Source organism: Diadema antillarum, unplaced genomic scaffold, assembly GCF_040938485.1.
Source record: "Diadema antillarum isolate AM-2024a unplaced genomic scaffold, OU_Dant_1.0 seq00000086_RagTag, whole genome shotgun sequence".
NCBI lineage: Eukaryota > Metazoa > Echinodermata > Echinoidea > Diadematoida > Diadematidae > Diadema > Diadema antillarum.
This window is the reverse complement of record NW_027271178.1, coordinates 640,103-661,642: the sequence shown is the minus strand read 5'-3', so window position 1 is coordinate 661,642 and position 21,540 is coordinate 640,103. Positions and strand designations below refer to the sequence as shown.

Below are 21,540 nucleotides of genomic sequence, written 5' to 3'. Positions count from 1 at the left end.
TACCTTCGCGGAAGAAAATGTAGTTCAGTCACTCCCAGCAGTCATAATTATAATGGATTATTGCATCAGAACTTAATAATACATCATACAGTGTGCGTGCCACACGGCGCGGCGCATTAATGACGGGTTTTTGCTTGCATGACAATGACTCGCTCAGTTATGACTAGGTTCTCCATGGCGTGCAGGTGCGAGTGTGTACAGAGGTTTGTACTTTTTTTTCTTTTCGTGTTACTCTGAGTAAATGCTGCAAAAAATTGTCCGAATCAAAATTTTAAAGCGTTGCGGTTATGCGCTTCACTCTCTTTCGCTTCCCTTATATGTGAAGCATGTTTAAGATGTTTTGTGACCATCTTCTCTTTTTTCCCTGATAAGTATATACTCTTTAATTGAATCCCATTCCTCTTTTTATTGATTAAATACAACGAGGGAAACCTAATCTGCGTATTCATTAGCTGTGCATAATCTCACGAAGTTGATAAATTCATAAGGATATTCACATTATCTTCAAGGGTGTGTCGTATGTTGCTTCACCGTCTTTTACGATAAATTATATTGCCGGACAGGACTGGGTACTTTTTCGCAACGGTTCTCTGTTTCAATATAAATTCGATGCAAGAAAATTCTCTCTACAATTTGAATTTGGTGAACTTCCTTGGTTTAAGTAGCGGTGGTTCCCTCTTGTTCAACTTGTTGAAAATCCACTGGGCATCGACGAAACTCATCGGCGAAGAAGGGTCCTAGAAGTCAGCAACTGAGTTCGTCTGCATGTCCAGTATTTCAGATCGATACCACGCCCCCCCCCCCCCCGTGTTTACTTTGACCAACGAAAGAATTTGACGGGGTTTTCATGCCGTGCTTAGACCCCTCTCCTTTTCTGCACGGTCTTCGGAAGCCGAAATGTCACGACTGCGAATCGAGAGTCTTCCGAGGACGGAGTCTTCAAGCCGAACTTACACCCTCTCCCTTTCTGCATGGTCATCGGAAGCCGAAATGCCACCGTTCTCCAGACATAACTTTGTATTTTGCCGGCATGCATGTATATATTTTTTTTAATTTGTTAACCACTATCTACCATGTAAAGTCAAATACATGCCTATGTTATATCTTCTGATTCATTTCGCGTTATGTTTGCTGAAAAAAAGAAAGAATGAAATAAATGAAATGAAATGACTGCGAATCGAGAGTCTTCCGATGACGGAGTCTTCAAGCCGAACTTACACCCGTCTCCCTTTCTGCACGGTCCTCGGAAGCCGAGATGCCACGACTGCGATTCGAGAGTCTTCCGATGATGGAGTCTTCAAACCGAGTTGACATCCCTCTTCCTTTCTGCACTATCTTCGGAAGCCGAGATGCCACGACTGCGAATTGAGAGTCTTCCGATTTATTTCCGACTGAGGAAGAACCTCACTTCGTAGTTCTGGAACTTGGCTAGCCACACACAGAGTCGCTGCTCATGGGAGCGGAAGAAGTCATCTCTATCACAGCTTTTTGCCTATAGTTCGAAAGAGTTATTTTCTACAGTCAAGGTGAAATTATCATCCGTTTATACGTTTTGATTCTTATGTATTTCACATACACCCAACGCACACCAACTGAGCCCATCAAAGTCCATGTAACACGTAGTGGGCAATTCGGACAATGCAGTAGTAAACAAAGGGGAATGTGTTTTTAGACGTTTCTTTTCGCTATTGATATCTTCATAATTATGATGAAATGGTATGTTTGATCTGTATTACTAAAACAACGGGTAACATGACAGACAACAGCTTGGGATTTTAACCGATGATAATCTACTTCTTACCGGGCAGAGGCACAACTAAGTGAGCTCAGTTCACGACAGTGATACGATGATGAGGTTTCCTTTTGCAATATAACATTTGTGCATTTTGCTCTTACTCTCAGTAAAGTGGGATTACACGACCAATCTGTATTATGGGCACCAAGTAAAAAGACGTAACAGGCAAAGGACATGATATGAGAAGTTTTATAACAACTTGAAACGGGTTCATCGTCATTTTTAAACATACTGAAGTCCATCATCAGATAGAACAAAATAAAGACCTTCCAGTGATACCTTACCTCTTGCATAGTAGGCAATATTCTTGAAGTTATAATTAAAAAGTCCTATATTTTCTCAATGTTTTCGATTCTTTCAGCAGTTGTTTAGCAACTTTAATCGAAAATTTTCAAAGTAACAAGAAAGTATGAATTTTACTCGTGTTGCGATAAAACTGTTCATATATATAACATCTATGATGTCTCCGGCATTCAAATTCACTTTATATTCATGTAATACGCCTTCCTGGCCTAAAGCCCCTGTTCCACTATGCCGTTCTCGCTACGATTTGACAATTTTCTCAGATCAGGAAGGATCGGGTAAAACCTGAGCCGATCTGGACACAGTACGATGTTAGAACGCTCTAAGTGCGCTGCAGTTACGACTACCACGTGCTTGCTACGCTCTTACTACGATGATCGGGAATGAGGCATTACGATCCCTGCCGCTGCAGCTACGCTCTAGAACAATGTAGCTACGCTGTCAGTGCGATGTTGCCGATGTTATCCGATTGATGCACGCTGTATCTACGCTCTGAACGATCTATACGATCTTGTCACGCTGTCACCCCGTTCAGAGAGCTGAAAAGTGCCCGATGTGCACCGATGTACCCCGATTCGACTGTCGATCTGCAGTCAGTCAACTTATTAGCATGCAGAACCGACGAAGAAATATACTGTGGACCTCGAAGAGGCTCCTCAACTCACGGTTCTTTTGCAGCAACGCATTGTTATAAACAAAGACGTGCTGATTTTTCCAAGGCTTTTTCTTGATGTCCTAACTTTTATAGTCCGTCTTCCTCTAGTTGTAGATGATTTCATATTCTTCAAAATTCTGCTATGTCCTCTTCCTCCTCTTTAAGCATCACGTGCAGTCTCTCTTTCTTCGCCTTTTGGGTAGCTGCTTTGCTGCTTTCTTCTCTTCTTTTTCTTCATCTCTTCTCCTTCGAAAATTTGAGCTCCTTCTTCATGTTCTGCCCTGACAGGTGCAGCGACAATGCCATCCTCCTCCTTAACAGTTCTGCCTCTCGATCTCCTTGATCTTCTTCTGGCAGACATTTTTGTGTAAGTTTTCTTCCCGTTCTTGTGCCGATGTTACTACGCTCAGAAAGACCTTGTTACGCTCATCCCGCTGCGTTTACGCTGTCACTACGCTCTCCCCGCTTGCCGTACGATAAAAAACAGGTCAATTTTGATCGGGGAGATCGGGAAGAAATTTTGAGCAGGTTCAAAATTTCTTCCCGATCTGAAAAAAAATGTCCGCTCCAACCCCGACCTCCACACGCTGCTTCCGATCCCCTTACGCTTTTGCCGCTCTCTCCCGATCTGCTAGATCGGGACAGATTGGGGTCCAGATCGTGATAGTGGAACGGGGGCTTAACGTAAGTTTGTGCCGCTACCTATAAAAGGGGCAGTCGACATGCTCAAATACCAGACAAATCAATTAAAAAAACCCTTGAAAGCTAGATACATTTTTGGTTCACTCAAGAAATAGAGATAGAAAAGACAGATCGTTTAAAAAATGAGGACGTAAATGTAGACACAACATAGAAACATATAAATAGATGCACATAATTTTGTAATGCAGAAAACCTATAAGCCTATCAACAAGCACGCAACGTTGAGTTTTCCGAAGGCGGTAAGTTTTCAGCGCGGGGATCTGTTGCAAAAAATGTCGAGATCAAACTTAGGTCAGAAAATCAAACAGAAATCTTTGAATGTTCAATTCTGATTGGAAGATTCAATTCAATTCAATCTTTATTTTCCACTCATGGGGTAGAACACCTTCGTCAGCCAAAGGCTGGTTTTCAGACGGGTCCACACATACAGGTTAAAATACAAACCTGATACCTGACTTACGTCTGATTTTCTGACTTACGTTTGATTGCATCTTTTAATGCAATATTAGGTAACTATAGGGTCCATGTTCAGGTAATCGGAGCTTTACGCAAAACAATAGGCATTTACACTACATAGCGATACAGATGTTTCGAATTAATTCTCTCAACTAAAACTCCTTGATATTCTTTCTAAAGCGATTGTGTGAATATGACTTTGATTTAATACACACTGACGACAAAAAGGTGATATTCGTTATTCCGAAGGTTTGTTACTCTGAAGCACACATAATTCCGTAAACCTGGATGTTCGTTAGTTCGAAAATGAAACAGGGTCCGTTATTCCAAAAATTTTCGTCGTTAGTCCGAAGGTTCGTTAGTCCGAATATGAAATAAGGTTGCGATATTCTGAATTTTCGATAGTCGGAATAAGAAAGGAGAACGTGAGTGCACTCATGAATCTTCGGAAATACGAATCTTATTTCGTTTTCGGACTGATGAAATTTCGGAAGAACAAACTTAATTTCATTTTCGGACCTGCGAACTTTCGGAACAACGAACTGGAATAACAAACTCCTCATACCCAGATGTTCATTAATCCGGAAATGAAATATGGTTCGTTTTTTCCGAACATTTGTGGCGTTTTCCGAAGGTTCACTATTCCGAAGGTTCGCGAGAATGAAAGGAATATGCGTACTAATGAACCTTGGGAATTAACGAACCTTACTTCGTTTTCGGATTAGCGAACCTTCGGAAAAGCAAACAGTGTAACCGATAGTACCGACTAACGCTCAGTTCGGATAAGACTCACATGATGAGAAGATTCAGCTTTTTAGGGACATATCGTTAGAATGCCTATTCTATGAGATCGGAAGACAATGAAAAATATTAAGCTAATCTTTGGAAAGAAAGATTAAATGAAGTCTAGATAATTATGTTACTTGGATTCAGCTCCTGAAAGGATTCCACATGGCTGGACGACTACGGACTCAGATTCCTGTGTATCACACGAAGAATAGGAATCTATTTCCTTGGTCATCGACCCATGAATATGGCAAGACGACAAGCAGATTACTCTCACTCTACAACGTCTGCTGCAAGATTATTGATCTATAGTAGGAAAGCTGTTCACATTGCACCAGTGTTACATTCTCTTCATCGGTTTTCCGTTGAAAAGCGAATTATTTTCAAAATTGCTCCTTTTGTTTATCATGTGGTCCATTCAACTGCACCTGAGTATCTTCAGAATTCTTTTTCTTCCCATATTGAACCAAAAGTTTGGAATGATATCCTTGTCACTGTTCGCCAGTCATCCTCAGTGGAATCATTTAGAAGTTTCATATGTTATAGGAAAAAAAAGTAAGTCACATACTTTTTTTCTTTTCTTAATCTCAAAGTCTAAAAGCATGTCTTTGGTGGATTGTTGCGCTATAGAAGTGTACACTATCATCATTACTATCATTATTTCTATACAACCTTCTTTTTCATCTGATTATCCCTTTCGGGAACGTTCATATTCATGTCAACATACTGAATATCGGTTTTGCGAAATACAGAGTACAAAAACAACAACACCAAATCAAAAGTACACTATATTACTTTATAGCTATAAACAATAAATGTGAACGTGTGCTTAAATTTAACAGCTATATTACATCACGGAAAGCACTCTTTCTCGCATCGAATTTTGAATAGACATCTCCCTTTGTCGTGGTTGGAAATATGGTTTGGTTCAGATTGCTTTGTTTTGTTTTTTCTGCATTAAGATAATACATGAAGCAATACTAACATAACAAAACAAACATCGAATGCATACCAGAATAGACAGTGCACTTTGCTATACAATTAAACCTATAGTAATGAACAAATAAAACCATTTGTCTAACAAGTAGTGAAAATAAATTTCCATATAAATAATTGTCATCAATCTCTTGGAAATAATATAATGATAACTGAAAAGTACAGGAGACCACCATCTTAAACACTGTTTGGATTCAATAACGGGCTCGGGTATACAAAATATATAGGCTTTGAGTTAATACAGGGAAAAATACAAACAAAATAGATGAAAGCGAGTGAAAAGAGAAGAGAAAAATATAATTATATAGAGAGAGTGCCAGAGGTTATGGTTTTTTGTACATTTCAATACCGTCTGTAAATAAATATTAATGATAATAAAAATAATGATACCAATTTATAAAGCGCGGAACCAAGGAACATGATAATGATTATCTGCGCTGGTAAAGCTCTAGCCTTTAGCCAACTCTGTCTGGACGTATGTCTCCTCTGTGTCTGAATTGAGACTAATCGCGATACAACAACAATCACATCCGGGACGCCCAGACCGCCAAGCTCATGATGTGTTTAACAATCAATAATGAACAATAATGGAAAGAAGTGAATTATCTATCTGTCAGTTGTTGGTGATCGTGTAGGATTATGTCAGCGTGAGCTTGTGTGTGCATGCGTGTGATTTTGTTTATGAATAATGCATGTGTGTATGTGTGTGTGTGTATGTGTGTGTGTGTGTGTGTGTTTGTTTAGTGTGTGATTCGTGTGAGCGTGTGTGTGTGTGTGGGGGGGGGCAGGGTGTATTTTTGGTAGGTAATTCAAAGGAGGCAATCCTACAAAGTGATGAAATTGCATGTGAACAGTTGGCATGATTCAAAGATAAATTTTATACAAACAGTAGGCCCTATTTAGACTTTTTAGCAATAAAGCGAGTAATGCATCTACACAATCCATGTTTCCATTTTACTAATATAATTGACAATTTAATACATTGCAGAGAACCATGAGAGTTGTGTTCAGTCAAGGAAAAGGTGCATTCTAAAGTCTTTTTTAAATCCTATTAGTACTTTAGCAATTTATTGATAGATGATGTCGTTGACAAAATCATCATTTGGAAAGTTTTTTTAATGGGTGCATTTAAGTAATCTGAAGAAAAATAGTATGACATTCATCATAAAATGAATACCACGTGTCTAGATATTCATTTCCATTGGCCACATTAGTGATGTTGAAGGTATGAATAATCAATACAAGTAAACATGCATTAGGGTATTTTAGCAGACGAAAATGCGATAGGTCGGTCAATCCTAGTAACATACGTTCACCAGAACAAGAAATAATAAAAAAACGCACTGTTCAATCGAGTTTTAGGGCTGTTATTATGGTTTCAAATCTATATATGGTCATTCAGATGAAAAAAAGATCAATTTTCATTGACCTTCATTATTATGTTAGTACATAGATGTCAGTCCGGCGTAGTCCTTGTATACGTTCTCCCCAGAATTTTTCATTTGGCAAAAAATTCTAGTAGATTGCTTGTTTGAATCAATTTAGAGGCAAGCAATAAAGATCAAATTGTGTGTGTGTGTGTGTGTGTGTGTGTGTGTGTGTGTGTGTGTGTAGGGGGGGGGGGGGTGATGCACAACGGAAACATGAGACCATCCGACATGCATGAAACTGCCTCTTTTACCATGGAAATGTCCATTAGCATTGCGTAGTTCCCTTAAACTAAGAGAGTTAGATGGGGTTATAAGCATCTCTCCTTCTCTTCTTAATGAAAAGGTTTCCTTCACAATTGTGTTAAAAAGCCTAAATTAATCCAAAGGGGCATCGTAGATCGAAATGCCAAGCAGAAACGATCCTTTTTTTGTTGCTGTCATCTGATTTTCAGATTGATTACCCTGTGATAAAAACAAGCTGATCCGTGTCTGACCACTTGCAAAAGTACTTGAGTAGGTACTCCAGTGCGTGATCTGTAAACAAAGTAGACAAGTTTTATGAGAATGATATCGCTTAAGTTTAAGAAAGTTTTGGGCTTACAAGAATCTCTTCCACCGTTCCGAATGAATGGATTTCCTTAAAAGTCACATTAAAGAGTGTCATTCGCGAAAATCATGGAAATGTGTGGCTCATAAGAGTCGAAATGTCAATCCGAATCGATGCTCTATATGTAAACATGTTCTGTGGAAACGTGTCATGCACAAGAGGGGCGTGTAGGTTGTTGAAATATAGCCAGACATACAGGGTGTGAAAGCTCTCTACTTTTGCCAATGAAGAGGTGTACCTAGCCATCGATCACAGACACATTCACACGTCACAATGAGGAGTGAACGCCATATTACACACACACCACGGAATGTTCGATCTGAGAGCGTCAAAGGACCCCTCCCCCCCCCCCCCCCCCCCCGAAAAAAGAAAGAAAGAGCAAAGACAAAACCCAAAGAGAAATAGATGCTTCTGAGTGGGAGAAAGAATATATGAAGAGAGAGAAAATGAAAATGCCCCCGAAAAATACACATGACAACAAAAAGAAGCGCATCACTTCTTAGCAATGTAGAATACATAAGGAATCATGAATTCGATACCAAACGAGAGGAAAAAACTTAGAGCAACTCATATAATCATGTCGATAGAGCATTATTATGTTCAATATGGTGGTCATTGTGCATGCATTTTAACTGGAGTGTTACATGATAATTATGATGAAAGCCTAAAATTGTAATAGAATCATATCATTGATACCATGTAATATCATTCAAAGCTTTCGACTCAAGATGTACAGTTTATGTCTGCGTGTATACAGGATGATTATTATACAGCCAAACGATAGCAAGTAGGTTGAGTATAATAGACAGATGATATCATGCCCTGTTTGTACTATATATACATTGTTTGGAGATTGTGCGTGCGTGTGTGTGTGTGTGTGTGTGTGTGTGTGTAGGTGTGAATTTCACAAAATATACAACCCACAAATGGAAATTTGTATTGCCCGTCCGACATAACTACTGTTTTTTATTTGTTTACAGACCTTCTCTTCGTAATGAAAGTAAGGGTATCTGTTTCTCTTTTTTTTTCAAGGGTAATCTTTTCCAGAACTAAATGATAGAAATCAACCGTCCTGAGAATGTAAAAGACTGATTATCAAAGCACACAAATCTACCGACAGATGAACATATTGGCGAAAAAGAAACAATTCTGTTCTCGGTAAATCTGACAGCTTACTCTAATTATTTTGTTCAAAGGATACCCAGTTTAAACCATGAAGCTCCTCTGTTTACATTCCTATGCCAATTAAATTTTATTTTCCGATAAAACCATGTTTTATACCTACTCAGAGTAGATTGTCCATACGGTCTTCTTGTCGTAAAACTAAAACGTACATAGACAATGGCAGAGTTACTGTAGGAGGTGTGCAAGCAATGAGAAATCCCATATTTCATATAGTGCCTACAGCTTTTCACCCTCCAAGAGAAGAAAATCTGTGTAAAGGAGTAAGAAAGTAGTGATCAAACATAGATAATGGTCTTTCAAATCGGATTACGAAAAGGACATTGACAGCAACAGCCGCCCCTTCCCAACAACAACAACAACAACAACAACACAAAGCGCCATATGAATGTAATTGTTATTATGATGATGAATGAATAGAAATAGAAAAGAAGCAGACAACATCAATGATTAACAAGACATTTACTTCAAATTTACTTGAAGCGTGGCCCATTCTTTAATAATTTCCTTTGTGCTCACTCTTCCGTTCTTTAATCGGACCTTTCCATTATACTGGCTTATTTCATTTCATTTCAATTTATTTTCATATTTCTCACATATATCACAATAAAGTATTATAAATACGAAAATTATACAAAACATAATTCAGATGAGACTTCATCAGAATGTACAGAAGTTTGATTTGGTATAAACACGAGGTCTGTATGCATGCGAATTACACTGTGGTCATAATGCGAAAATATATGATGGGGCCTGCGTAAAAGCATTAGCTTGTACAGCCGCAGGTCCCGTGAGTAATCAGATTATCTAAGTATTTAAAAATTGCTTATACAAAACCATCTGAAGTTATGATAAATAATTGACAAATATGAGCTTACAGTAAAAAAAAAAGTCAAGAAGAAAGAAATGTCACTCTTCTGCTCCAAAATTTTACACACACACACACACACACACATACACATACATAGACACACACAAAGACCAAGACGTTGAGATGACTGACCATGATTGACACATTGAATGATATAATTTCACTTTTTAATATTTTCCTGTGATTCCAGTGTTATACCATTAAAAACATATTCGAATTACTATTATCATCACTTCTTCGTCATACACTGCAGTCCCTGAATCATAAATAAATATAATTTTATAAGTACAAAGCAGTGATGCAGGGCCTAGTTACAATGATAATGACGTTTATGATCACTCGGTTAACCTGGGTTCCGTAAAGAATCACGACAATTATAACATTGTAGCCGCGTGATTGGGATATTGCTTTGTCATGTTTGTGATATCTGTTCAAGACAAAGGCCCTGTCAATGTTACGTATATATTCGAAAGATTTGCATGATGGAATCATGCATGGATTTTCATCAACTTGGAGACGTGTTTGGAAAGAGTAATTTCCACCTATGGTGCAATACTTGCGAACTTGATGACAAAAGTTAGTCTAGCTTTTGATTGACGACTAACCCGCTCTAACACTTCAGGTAATTCCATGACATTTGTCAGAAAACAAATGTCAGAAAACAAATGTATTGATCCAAAATAATCAAAGCAATTCTCTTCACCCTGTGATCTCAATACAAAATAAAGGATAACAAAGGATAAAAGAAATTTAAGACAGACAGGACTTAAGTGAGCGTCATGATCACAACGTTTTATTTGACTGTCAGTATTCGTGATATGTGCAAAAATGATTGATGCTGATGCTAATTGACATTTAAAATGTCATGTTATTCAAGAACCAGGTTTACACAGGTGTGTGCGAAAGACAAATGCAACTCAAACATGACAAATGTTATGCTTGTCTTTCCAAGTTTGTCATGAAAAGTACGTGTTTACATTGTCATTTTCATTAACCTTAAAATCCCAACTCTTTTTTCTTTGATTGCTGGGATAGAACTTTCAGGTGGTTCGAGTCGAAGTTATTGAAATTAAAAGTAAAAAAAAACAACAACAACAACAAGCACAACAACTCAAGCTAGTACAAGGCCAAGATTTCAATGACGTCATTAACGGGTTCTATGGTATTATAGTTATCGGTAGATATAAAGATAATGATGTCTACACTGTTACCTGCAATGCCAATGCTACTTCTAGAACTCGTAAAAATTACAATGATTATATTGGAAAGAGATTTCACGGCAACAGAAAAAGCACGGATGAGATAAGGAAGACAGATTGAGTAAGATGTTGAGGGAACAGGATGATTCTATATTCAAAAACTTTAGGGCTGTGAGTTGGCTCAGTCGGTAGCGCGTCTGCCTCACGATCCCAGGGACCCGGGTTCGAACCCGAGTGTGGACTGAGCAATGTTAAGTGTAATCATACCGTTCCCTCTAGCAGGAGGCAAAATACTCTGTCCCTCGGATAGGACATAAATTGGAGGTCTCGTGTATGAGAGAGTCACAACTCATGCACGTAAAAGATCCTGCTTCATTCATCGCAAAGAGCAGGGTGTTTAACCCGGTGAAGTGGTCAAGCCTCACATCCAACTGGACCCAATGGAAGACCAGCTTTGCGTAGCTGAATATGGGCTATCCGGCCATCTTCTCAGATGGAAATGAACAAACAAACTTAGCAGATTGACAGAGCTAATATAGAAAGGTGTTATTATTGCTCACCGCTGTAAGCAAATCATTTCATTTAGTCAATACTAATGCGCAAATTGTACATTACTAAAGGGTTGGAAGTAAACTTGCATTTGAATGCTCAACTCCTCCTAGGTGTAGAAATGCTACTGAAAAATATATCGTCATGAGATAACACGTCAAATTATCAGAATTTCATACATTTATAAAGAAAAGATGTGAGACAAAAGGAAATCACACACACACACACACACACACACACAACACATCAAAACCTATAACAAAATCCGTTGACAGGTATAGAACCCACCATGTCTAACTGGCTGAAAAATAAAAAAAAGACAAAAATAAGTAAACAAAATATTGTCAGCAAATTTTAGGTAATGGATGGCGATTATTAATTTCTCTATAAAGTTTAGTTGCCATGACACGACATAAAGTAATTAAACTACGTATTTCCGACTTTTGACAGTTCTCAAACGACCCATGATAAATGAGGGCGGTGGTCTTCAGTTTTGTTTTATTCGTTCCATATGATCAAGACGCAAATATTTGTTAAGATAAAAAAAATGTCACCACGCAGTTGTTTTCGGCGGTTCCTGGCACGCTACGTGCCTCCACTACTTTTTTGTGGTATATATACGTTCCTTCAGCCTTCCACAGCACATGTCACCGCTAGCATTGGCTAGGGGACGATAGATTTCACACTTCGCTAATTACTCGTCACACTTCTAATGGTTGGTATTGACATCGCAGTGACTTTAGCTCGCTAGACAAAAAAAAAAAAAGTTTGGGGAAACTTTTGTCACCCTTTCGGCTGCGGAGCCTTTAAACAGGCTGCCTAAAGAGATGAAGATGGGTGGTTTAACGTTCGCCATCATTCTGTTGGCGATCGCTGGCTTTGCGGGCGGCCATGTTAGCTACAGAAGACGGTAAGAATTCGGTGTGGTTTCATTTGTAGCTTTTTGTTTTGTTTATGTAACATTTTTATCTAATTAAAACATGGATAAATTATAAAGTATTTTTCGCAGTAACTATGATCAACATCATCACAACAGTAATTTCATCTTGTTCTTGTCATGATGTCTATGTTGTCAGCGTTCATTTTCTATTAACAGAAGACGAACGAGATGTTCCTCCTATAACACCAGAGATAAATCATTTTAATCAGGGGTCTGTTTCATCAAGATTGATCGTAACATTGATCTTACGATTGATGCAATTAAAGAAAGTTACGCTCGATCTGCCATCACATCTGTGGTTTAAATCAAGCGTAAGTATCTTTATGAAACAGACTTACGGTCAGTATTAATACCCTCGATTCGCCGAGATTCGTTCGATAAATGGAGCGTAAGATCAATCGTACCTCTTTACAAAACAGGCCCAATGTCTTTGAATTCTTTTTTCCCACTATAGGGAGTAGTATTTTGCGTTTCGTTATAAAACCTATACTGTTCTCGTCTTTTTTTAATGATAAAACCAACTTTTCATTTCTTGTTACTTAAGCACAATATCACAATTATATGATATATTATAATATATACATAAAAAATATGATATGATTATAAATATAAATAATATGGTGAATATATTAATCCCCCAATCAAACCAATTTCATTCTTTCATGGCTAAGGCTTACTATGAATTATTCTTCTTCTGGTGTCCACACTATTTTGTGTTTATTATTGGGTACTTGTTACTTTTCAGTCATCAGCACCTCAATTGAATGAAAAAAAAAATACACACCAAAAAATTCTTTTCGAAGGAAATAATTTTTGTAGTTACAGCGAAAACACGCCACCAGACCTGTATGTTGAACTTGTATTTTTGTTTTTTTTTAAATCTCATTTCAGGCCGTCGTTAGAGATGCAATTTCGATTATTCTCTCACTTGATCATTGTGTGAAGTTAAATGGTAACTCCAAATCATCTATAATATGAAAGATGAGCAACAAAAATACGTTCAGAGTGATCCATCAAGCAATTTGGTCCGTAGCGATTACATGTATTATGATACTTCCAATCTGTATGTAATACTGGAGAATGGTTGCTGCGCTGATTATCATGTACCCTTCCCTACTTTCAGCCCAAGGGAAAAGACTAAAAAACAGACTCAATTTTTTTTTTTTTTGCTTGTTATCACTGCATAGATTTGTAAAGCGTAAACTCCGATGGCCATTCATCAGCATGAATGGGTTTGAATCTTTCAGGCACATCGGATAGGCCCTATTAATAGACCGAAATACGATACTTAAAGCCCGGTGCTGACATTTACAGATGGGGAAAAAACAAACAGCTTTAGTGCTTCAAAGTTTGTCTAAAATGTGATTTGGGGATAAAAATAACCAACATGAAAATGTTAATCAGAATAATCAATGTTAACTATTGTTGTTAAGTAATTATACTAAATGTGAATAACAGTTTTATCAAATATCGTTTCTAGAATTAACCGTCTACAGTAATGGTTTATTGAGAAAATCAGTGATATATCCTTATATTTGCGGCTTTATAATGAAATATTTGTACGGTATAATAGGGTGTTTTGTGCTACAACTGAACTATAGGTATTCATCATGTGTGATAATAGGAACAGTTTTTTGGTTTTTTTTTTTTTTTTTTTTTTTTTTTTTTTTTTTTTTTTTTTTTGGTTACCACTGCTCTCAATGTTAAATAGGGGATTTAAACATTTCTCTTCACTATCACACCGTTCACAGACCTGAATACTCGTTCTACAAATACAACGGCGATCGTGCTCCGATACTCAACCAACGTAAGTCCATAAACTGCAATCCTTTTTTTTCTTTGCCTCCCAAAATGGCAACCTGGTCATTGCTGGTGCGAATGTTTGTTCGTGTACATGCGTACGTGCATGTCCGTGTATAGGTTAGTGTCGGAAACCATCTAACTCCACAGACACTCTTGTTTAACAGCAGCCTTGTTTGATATGATTTTGATTCTGTTTGATCATCCTGCGTATATACACAAATAATGGCTGTGCCTTTGCTATAATGGATTCATTACTGCCCCAGATTGCCATATGGACAGGGCAAATTTACTTTTGGCGCTTTGATCCAGATTGCTGCGTGATTTTGGTGTTCAGGGGGGAAAAAACCCCGATATTTGCAACATGAAGGTTAACAATTATTAAATCCGCGCGGGTTTTACAATGAACAGATTATCGAAAGAATGATACTGTTTGCTAAAACATGCTTATTTGCTTATCATCATTACTTTTAAGATGGAGTTGTACCCAATACTATAATACGGATGCGAGAATTGTGATATCGGACGGATATCGAGGCAGGCATCAAAACGATTAACCGCAAATAATTGGGACACTTCATTTCTCGTCTCTCAAACTGTCATTATCAAAGACGCAAAATATGTAAGAACACCCTTAGAATGCGAAATATACCAATGTGTGTGGATATCCAGTGATTAGAGAAACACACAGTAATGCCGATAGCAATAAGAGTAATTCTAACGATACCATAGTGACGATAATATCAAAACCATTGATAAGACAGGCATTGTTGTAAACATCGCTCTTGTTCTAGATTTGTTCTGCATATCATTACATGTTACTTCAACAGCTGGACATAAGCGCAGTGTCCGTTCGGCCATGGTCAATCAGCAAGCGTCCAGCGGGATTCTAACCGACACTGACTTCGGCGCCGCAACCCAGGTCCAGTGTAAGAAATCGTTGGAGTGGCCTCTTTGAGTATTTATTTCGTTTTGAGTATGTCATCAAAATCTTCATCATTATCATCTTGCATCTGCTTTGCATCTCTCGTCTATATTCATAATTATTTTCATACAGCGATTAATCCGGTTTAAAGTAAAACAATGATTTTTCATTACTTATACTTTTTCGTATTTCGAATTAAAACGGCGAACTATTGTTTAATTTGAGTATGTTTCGGGATATGCGTTTGTTTTTACAATATTGGAAGATTATATTGTTGAAGACCAAAGATTGGTGATGATTTTTTTTCCATGTTTTAATTGTTGTTACATAGATTTACTTCACTTTATTTGACAACAGAAATCTGATTCAGATGTTAATTCTGCCTTAGCAATAAACGGCATGTAGATGTGTAGAGATCTTTTCTTTTTTGTCATAACTTTTTCTATTAATTGTTCTTCTCTTTTTTTTTTCAAACGAGGTGTTAAATACAGAGTCACATTGCGCGTCATATTTGTAGACTGTTGGTGTCATAAAAGTTAATAACGCCTCGATGATACATGTCACACCTATGGTTTCCCCCCACATACGCAGACACTATTTCATATCCACAATTACGTAATTACTTGTAATGAGGTGTTTCATAAGTGTTTGAGCCAAATACAAAAGACTTGATATCAATTTCCTACTTTAGAGATTAGAGTAGTTGAGGGAAAAGATTAGATAATATTGCCTCATAAATTTGAGTACGAGACATAGTGTGGTATTATACTACTGATGATTTGTTGAAACCATGTCTGATCAATGCAGCCATTCCGTACGCTGGATACTGCCAGGCCTGGTCGCAGCAGCACTACCGCTCCTTCGACGGGAAACTCTTCAACTTCCACGGGGCCTGCACCTACACCCTGGTCACCGACTGTATCGACTTTTCCTTTCATGTCTACGTCGAGAACGACCTCGACTGCCAGGATGAGAAGGCTAACAACACGTGCTTCAGGTAGGACATCATTTCCACTATCGTGAAAAACAACAGAATATTTAGTGGCAGCGATATTCTTGCATCCAGGCTGCATTACTAGTAGTTCGCATCCACCCATGCGTGCTATGCGCAGCTTTTTTGTTTTTAATTCAGGCGCACACTGTTGACAATCCGAAAACTCTTATTTGCTCAAGAAAGCACTATACCGTCAGATAAATTCACTGTAAGTGATCCGTAGACTACTGTTGAAGTACTTCTTTACACCTAAATGACAAAGAACGTTTCGGTAGTTTTATTTAATGAGTAGCAGTATAGATTGAGGGAAAAGCAATTTGTGAATTTACGTGAGCTGAATGAAATTGCAGTGATAATACGTCGTATGATATTAGCCATAATGCTTGCCATTCCCATGAGCAAACTATAAGTTTTAAGTTGTAAGTTGTAAGGATACGGATGCTAATGGGTGTATGGTCAATTTTTGTCAATGCCACTGTTATTCATCTTAACCCATAGATCCATTTTAGTGGACAATGGAGATCCAACCGCTCTAATTTACCTGAGGCCTGGTGGCGTCGCCTTTTACAAGAACGAGGAGCTGACCCTCCCCACCAAGGCAGGTGGACTGGTCCTCGAGAGCGTCGCCAACTACATTCTAGCTACGAGCGGACTGGGCTTTACCATTCTCTACGACGGGAAGGAAGCCATCACGATTTTCATCACATCCGACTCATTGTCAGGCAGCACGTGCGGCTTGTGCGGTGTCTACGACAATGACCCTGCAAACGACTTTAGAAAGCCTAGCGGAGCCCTAGCTGAGGATGCCTACAGCTTTGGCTTGTCGTGGAAAGGAATGGACGAGCGAGGTAAGAAAATCACATAGCAGTCCGAAATTTTGAAGGCGTGTACTGAGTGTAACTAATGAAATGAGCCCACTGTACGAATTCTCGATGAAACTTTCACATTGTCAAATTTAACACATTCCGTACTGAATTCTGAAATCCCCATTGACTTATTAGGCCTACATAGGGCACCAGGTTCTAGTAGGGAACGGGTTAAATCGCAAGGTGGCTCTCAAACTGTTGGAACGATTTTGTCTGCTGGCACTGACCAGCTGTGACCAATTTTAACTTATCATAAGACAAAATTGTTAGATATTGACTTTGAATGTTGTTGAATGTACTCGAGGTTCAAGTTATTTGCCTTCGTGTGTGTGTGTGTGTGTGTGTGTTGTTACTTTAGATAAAAAAGAGAATATTATATATAAAATACCATATCGCCTTGGGGTCTTGGGGTCAGTAAGGCAAACTGTTTATTGATGACCATCTCTTCTCATTAAATTGGTCCTTAAAGGGGATGGCTAGTAACTGATCAGTGGGAATGCTGGGGGATGATTGTTCCAATTCTTGTTGGATTCATTTAAGAGTACATTACATATCTATTGTTGTGTGAAAATTATTTGCTTCAGAATGGTCTCATATTCAAGTAATGTACAGTTTAATGGTTCCAGGCTAGCATGCCTGTACAGTGACGGGGCATTAAACAGCACATTACTTGAATATGAGACCGTTCTGAAGCAAATAATTTTCACACAACAATAGATATATAATGTACTCTTAAATGAATCCCACAAGAACTGGAACAATCATCCCCCAGCATTCCCACTGATTCCCACTGATCAGTTAATAGCCATCCCCTTTAAGAAAGGTTATAATGTATCCTCTTGTATACAAATATAATGTAGTTGTATCTCTTTTCTGCAAGTACTCTTATTCAGATTTTGAACGCTGTTGATTTGCTACAATGATTTCTTTTTTCCAAGATCAGAAAATAAAACAAACTGAAATTGAAACTAAAAAAACAACAGCAAGAACAAAATCGGTAATGGAGCTACCTTTGAGTAGACACCTTACGTATATTGCCATTTTTTGTTTTTATTTTTGTTTTGTTTCACTCGATTTTTTCCTTTTCAGGCTCTCCCCTTTAATAGCTGAGACTTTTGAAACTTTGCAAAAGTTCATTAAAAAGTAATGAGTAAAGAAGTGGCTCTGTGTCACCAAACCCTTTAACCTCCATTTGACTTGAAACTGATGAATGTATATCCCACAATCAATCATTTTCAAGCTTAAGTATTACTTACTAATATAGATCTTCATTATCAATAAATGTATTCATATCTTGAAAGTGAGAATCAATCAACAGTGTTGTCCCTGGTGTGTAGAAACCACGACGAGATATTCTCTCTTGACTTTCATTTTGCCGGGTTTGTGGTGTAAAATCACAACTGGATGTGCGGGCATTATATTATTTCGTTGTATTATCCGTAGGCACAAAGTAACGTTTTAATACTCAGCGATAATCCAGTAGTGCTAAACCACACCCTTCCGTCACCACTACAGATCCGGCCTACTGTCCCGATGTCCCAACGGTTCCGCTCCGCTGCACACAGTACTCCACGTTCGAGTCCGAGGAGTTGGAAGCCAAGGCGCGCTACGCGGAGTCGGAATGCTCGCAGCTACTACACGGAACATTCACCGCCTGCCATCAGGTATTGTTGCCTTTCGCGCTTTCTACACTCCGCATTCAAGTTTTATCCTCGAATGCACTTAGCTTCCTCGTATGACATGGTCATTATATAGTCAAGTCATGACCATTTTTGTATTCTGTCATATAGGCCTATATTCTTGATATACAATTGCAATTAAGGGATTAGCATGGGATACGGCTCACTTGATACAGCTTTACCGTCAGTAAAATGCGACTATGTGACGTCATCATCTGTAATAAGTAAAACAGCACTATTGAAAAGATATGTCGTAACGCAACACTGATTTTTAAATTAGGGACCGGCGCCAAGAGAATGTATCGTATGCAAGTTTATAGAATAGAAATTTGTGCAAACTGTATAACTGACTGAAGAATATAGGCACCATGTTTTTCTTGAAGAAAAAAAAAACCATTGTACTCTCGAAATTTAATTGTGAAGGTCAGGTATCTAATGAATTTCAATTCATCATTTTTAGAAACCATTTCTGCCATTGCATGGAGTCTACTCTTGTTCAATCTTCTTTCTTGCTAGGCCTATAATGAAAGTGCAATCGTTCATGGCTTCCCTGACATATCATGCAAGAAAAGGAGAAAAGATTTAAATAGGTTCAAATTGAATATGTTACGTGCATGTCATTTTCCAAATGTCCCTTCTTCCATTCTCCTGTCAGCAGCGGTTTTTTGGAGGGGACCTACATAATTCGTTGCTTTTTTGACAGCCATGTAAAACAACTAACTCCACTCAAGTCTAATTCAATGCACGTATTTTTTATTGTACCCGTGAAAGACACGTGTGTCCCCTACCCGCATTGATTAACTTCGGTTAATTATCTACCCAATGAAAATAAAATGACTCACCTTATACAAGAGAATTTGTCCATATGGTATATAGCTGTATGTGAAAAGTAGATATTAACATCTTGATACCTGACAACCTTGATTTTTGTCTTACCCAACACTTATTTTAAAAGGATACGCAAACATGATCCTTGATATATTAATATTTAGGGTCCCAACCGTAAAGGTATCGTCGAAAGTACGTGTACTGAACTCTATGCAGAATATACTGACATAGCGAAGCACTGTTTACATTTGAAATAGGCATTCGATATACATTTGAATGTTTAAAGAAAAAGAGCGTAACATCTACATCTCTCCCTTCCCCACCCCGAAAAATAGCGCAAGGGCCTGCACTTTTAACGCTGAAAATATCCAGAAAAAAGAAATTGACAAAATGTTACCGTTTTCAGTTTAAAGGGGTGGTATAGTATTGGTTTAGATGAGGATGCAGCTTTTTACTTTTTTTTCGAGATACTTAGAAACCACTTCATGAAATGTTAAAGAGCAGACAATTCTAGAGGAATTCAAAGTTTATTTGATGAAAATCGGTTTTGAAATGGCCGAGATGAAAAACAACAACAATAAAGTAAAACAAAGCAATCACGAATAAAATGTGTGTCCCACTTTTCATTAGGATCGCTTTGTTTTGGATATCTCAGCCATTTCAAAACCAATTTTCATCAAATAAACTTTGAATTCCTTTTAGAATTGTATTCCCTTTCATATTTCATAAGAGGTTTCTCATTATCTTAAGAATCATCATTAAAAACGTTGGAAACTTGAAATCCCATGTCAATAAAAACTGTACCATTGCTTTAAGAAGAAAACCTCCATCGTGTTCCGTTTTATTTCGTACTGAGTTTTCTATCGAAATGCGTGAGTGGTTGTAATACCTATAGGGTTTCGAACGACGGACGCGTCCGGTAAGCGTTTTTTTTTTTAAAGACGGCACAGATTGGGGCATGGCGCGTGTTAAACCTATGGGAAAAACGTTGGGTTAGGGTTTTTGGTTATGGTTATGGTTAGGGTTAGGGTTAGGGTTGGGGTTAGGGTTAGGGTTAGGGTTAGGGTTAGGGTTTGATGGTTAGGGTTAGGATTATGATTAGGGTTAGGTTTAGGGATAGGGTCCCCGATAGATTTTTAGTTTCCCCAATTTGTGCCGTCTAAAAAAAACACGCGTCCGGTAAATGAACACGAACTCCTATTTCTGTTTTTTATCACACGTGTCCAAGGTTGTGGATCCGGATCCCTACATTGTAGCGTGTGAGCAAGATATCTGCGCATGCGAGATGGTTACGCAAGAAGACAACCAAACCGTCGGAAACAACTGCAAGTGCGCCGCCTTCTCGGCTTACACCCAGGAGTGCTCTCGGCGAGGATTCCAAGTTCCATGGCGTTCCAGCACATTTTGCCGTGAGTGCAACCGAATCACTTACTTCATATACACGAAAACAAAACAAGGCAAACGTCCCCGGGAATTCAACTAGATTTCATTTCAAGAAACGTAATTGTCAAAATAAAGTTTTGCATTTTGTATGTATATGTAACTGATTATCTCCCGAGCAGCCCTGAATCTCTGGCGGAAAAAAAAGAGTTAGCAAAACTATATAGATGGTACCTCAAGACACCTTAAGTAGTCCTTGTACTATTAAGTGACACTAATCGTGCTGTACTATGCATACCGTAAACAGCTTACGGATGCTCCGGCGACAAGGTGTACGATCAGTGCGGGTCTGCATGCAGCCAGAAGAGCTGCGGGGCGGCCATAGCAGACTGCGAGACGGACAAAACGGTGGGCTGTATCGAAGGTTGCCACTGCCCATCGGGCACCTACAGCTCTTCCTCGGGACTCTGCCTGAGCATCGACCAATGTTCGTGCACCTGGCAGGGGAAAGAGTACGATCCAGGAATGCTTGTCTCCGATGGCTGCAACGAGTGGTGAGTGCGTCTGCTATTATATTATGAATATGCAATGCAATCC

The 21,540-nt window shown here is 38.4% G+C and overlaps 1 protein-coding gene across 1 annotated transcript in view; it reads left to right on the top strand.

The window, feature by feature from the left end:
• Positions 1-12,163: 12,163 nt before the first annotated feature.
• LOC139726525 (mucin-5B-like) overlaps positions 12,164-21,540 on the top strand; it is a 43,698-nt gene continuing 34,321 nt past the window's right edge. Inside the window, exons 1-8 of the mRNA XM_071637506.1 lie at positions 12,164-12,441; positions 14,223-14,278; positions 15,102-15,200; positions 16,004-16,193; positions 16,689-17,038; positions 18,572-18,720; positions 20,792-20,972; positions 21,251-21,497. Of these exons, the coding sequence (XP_071493607.1) occupies positions 12,359-12,441; positions 14,223-14,278; positions 15,102-15,200; positions 16,004-16,193; positions 16,689-17,038; positions 18,572-18,720; positions 20,792-20,972; positions 21,251-21,497 (1,355 nt within the window). The 5' untranslated portion in view covers positions 12,164-12,358. The remainder of the gene's footprint in view (positions 12,442-14,222; positions 14,279-15,101; positions 15,201-16,003; positions 16,194-16,688; positions 17,039-18,571; positions 18,721-20,791; positions 20,973-21,250; positions 21,498-21,540) is intronic.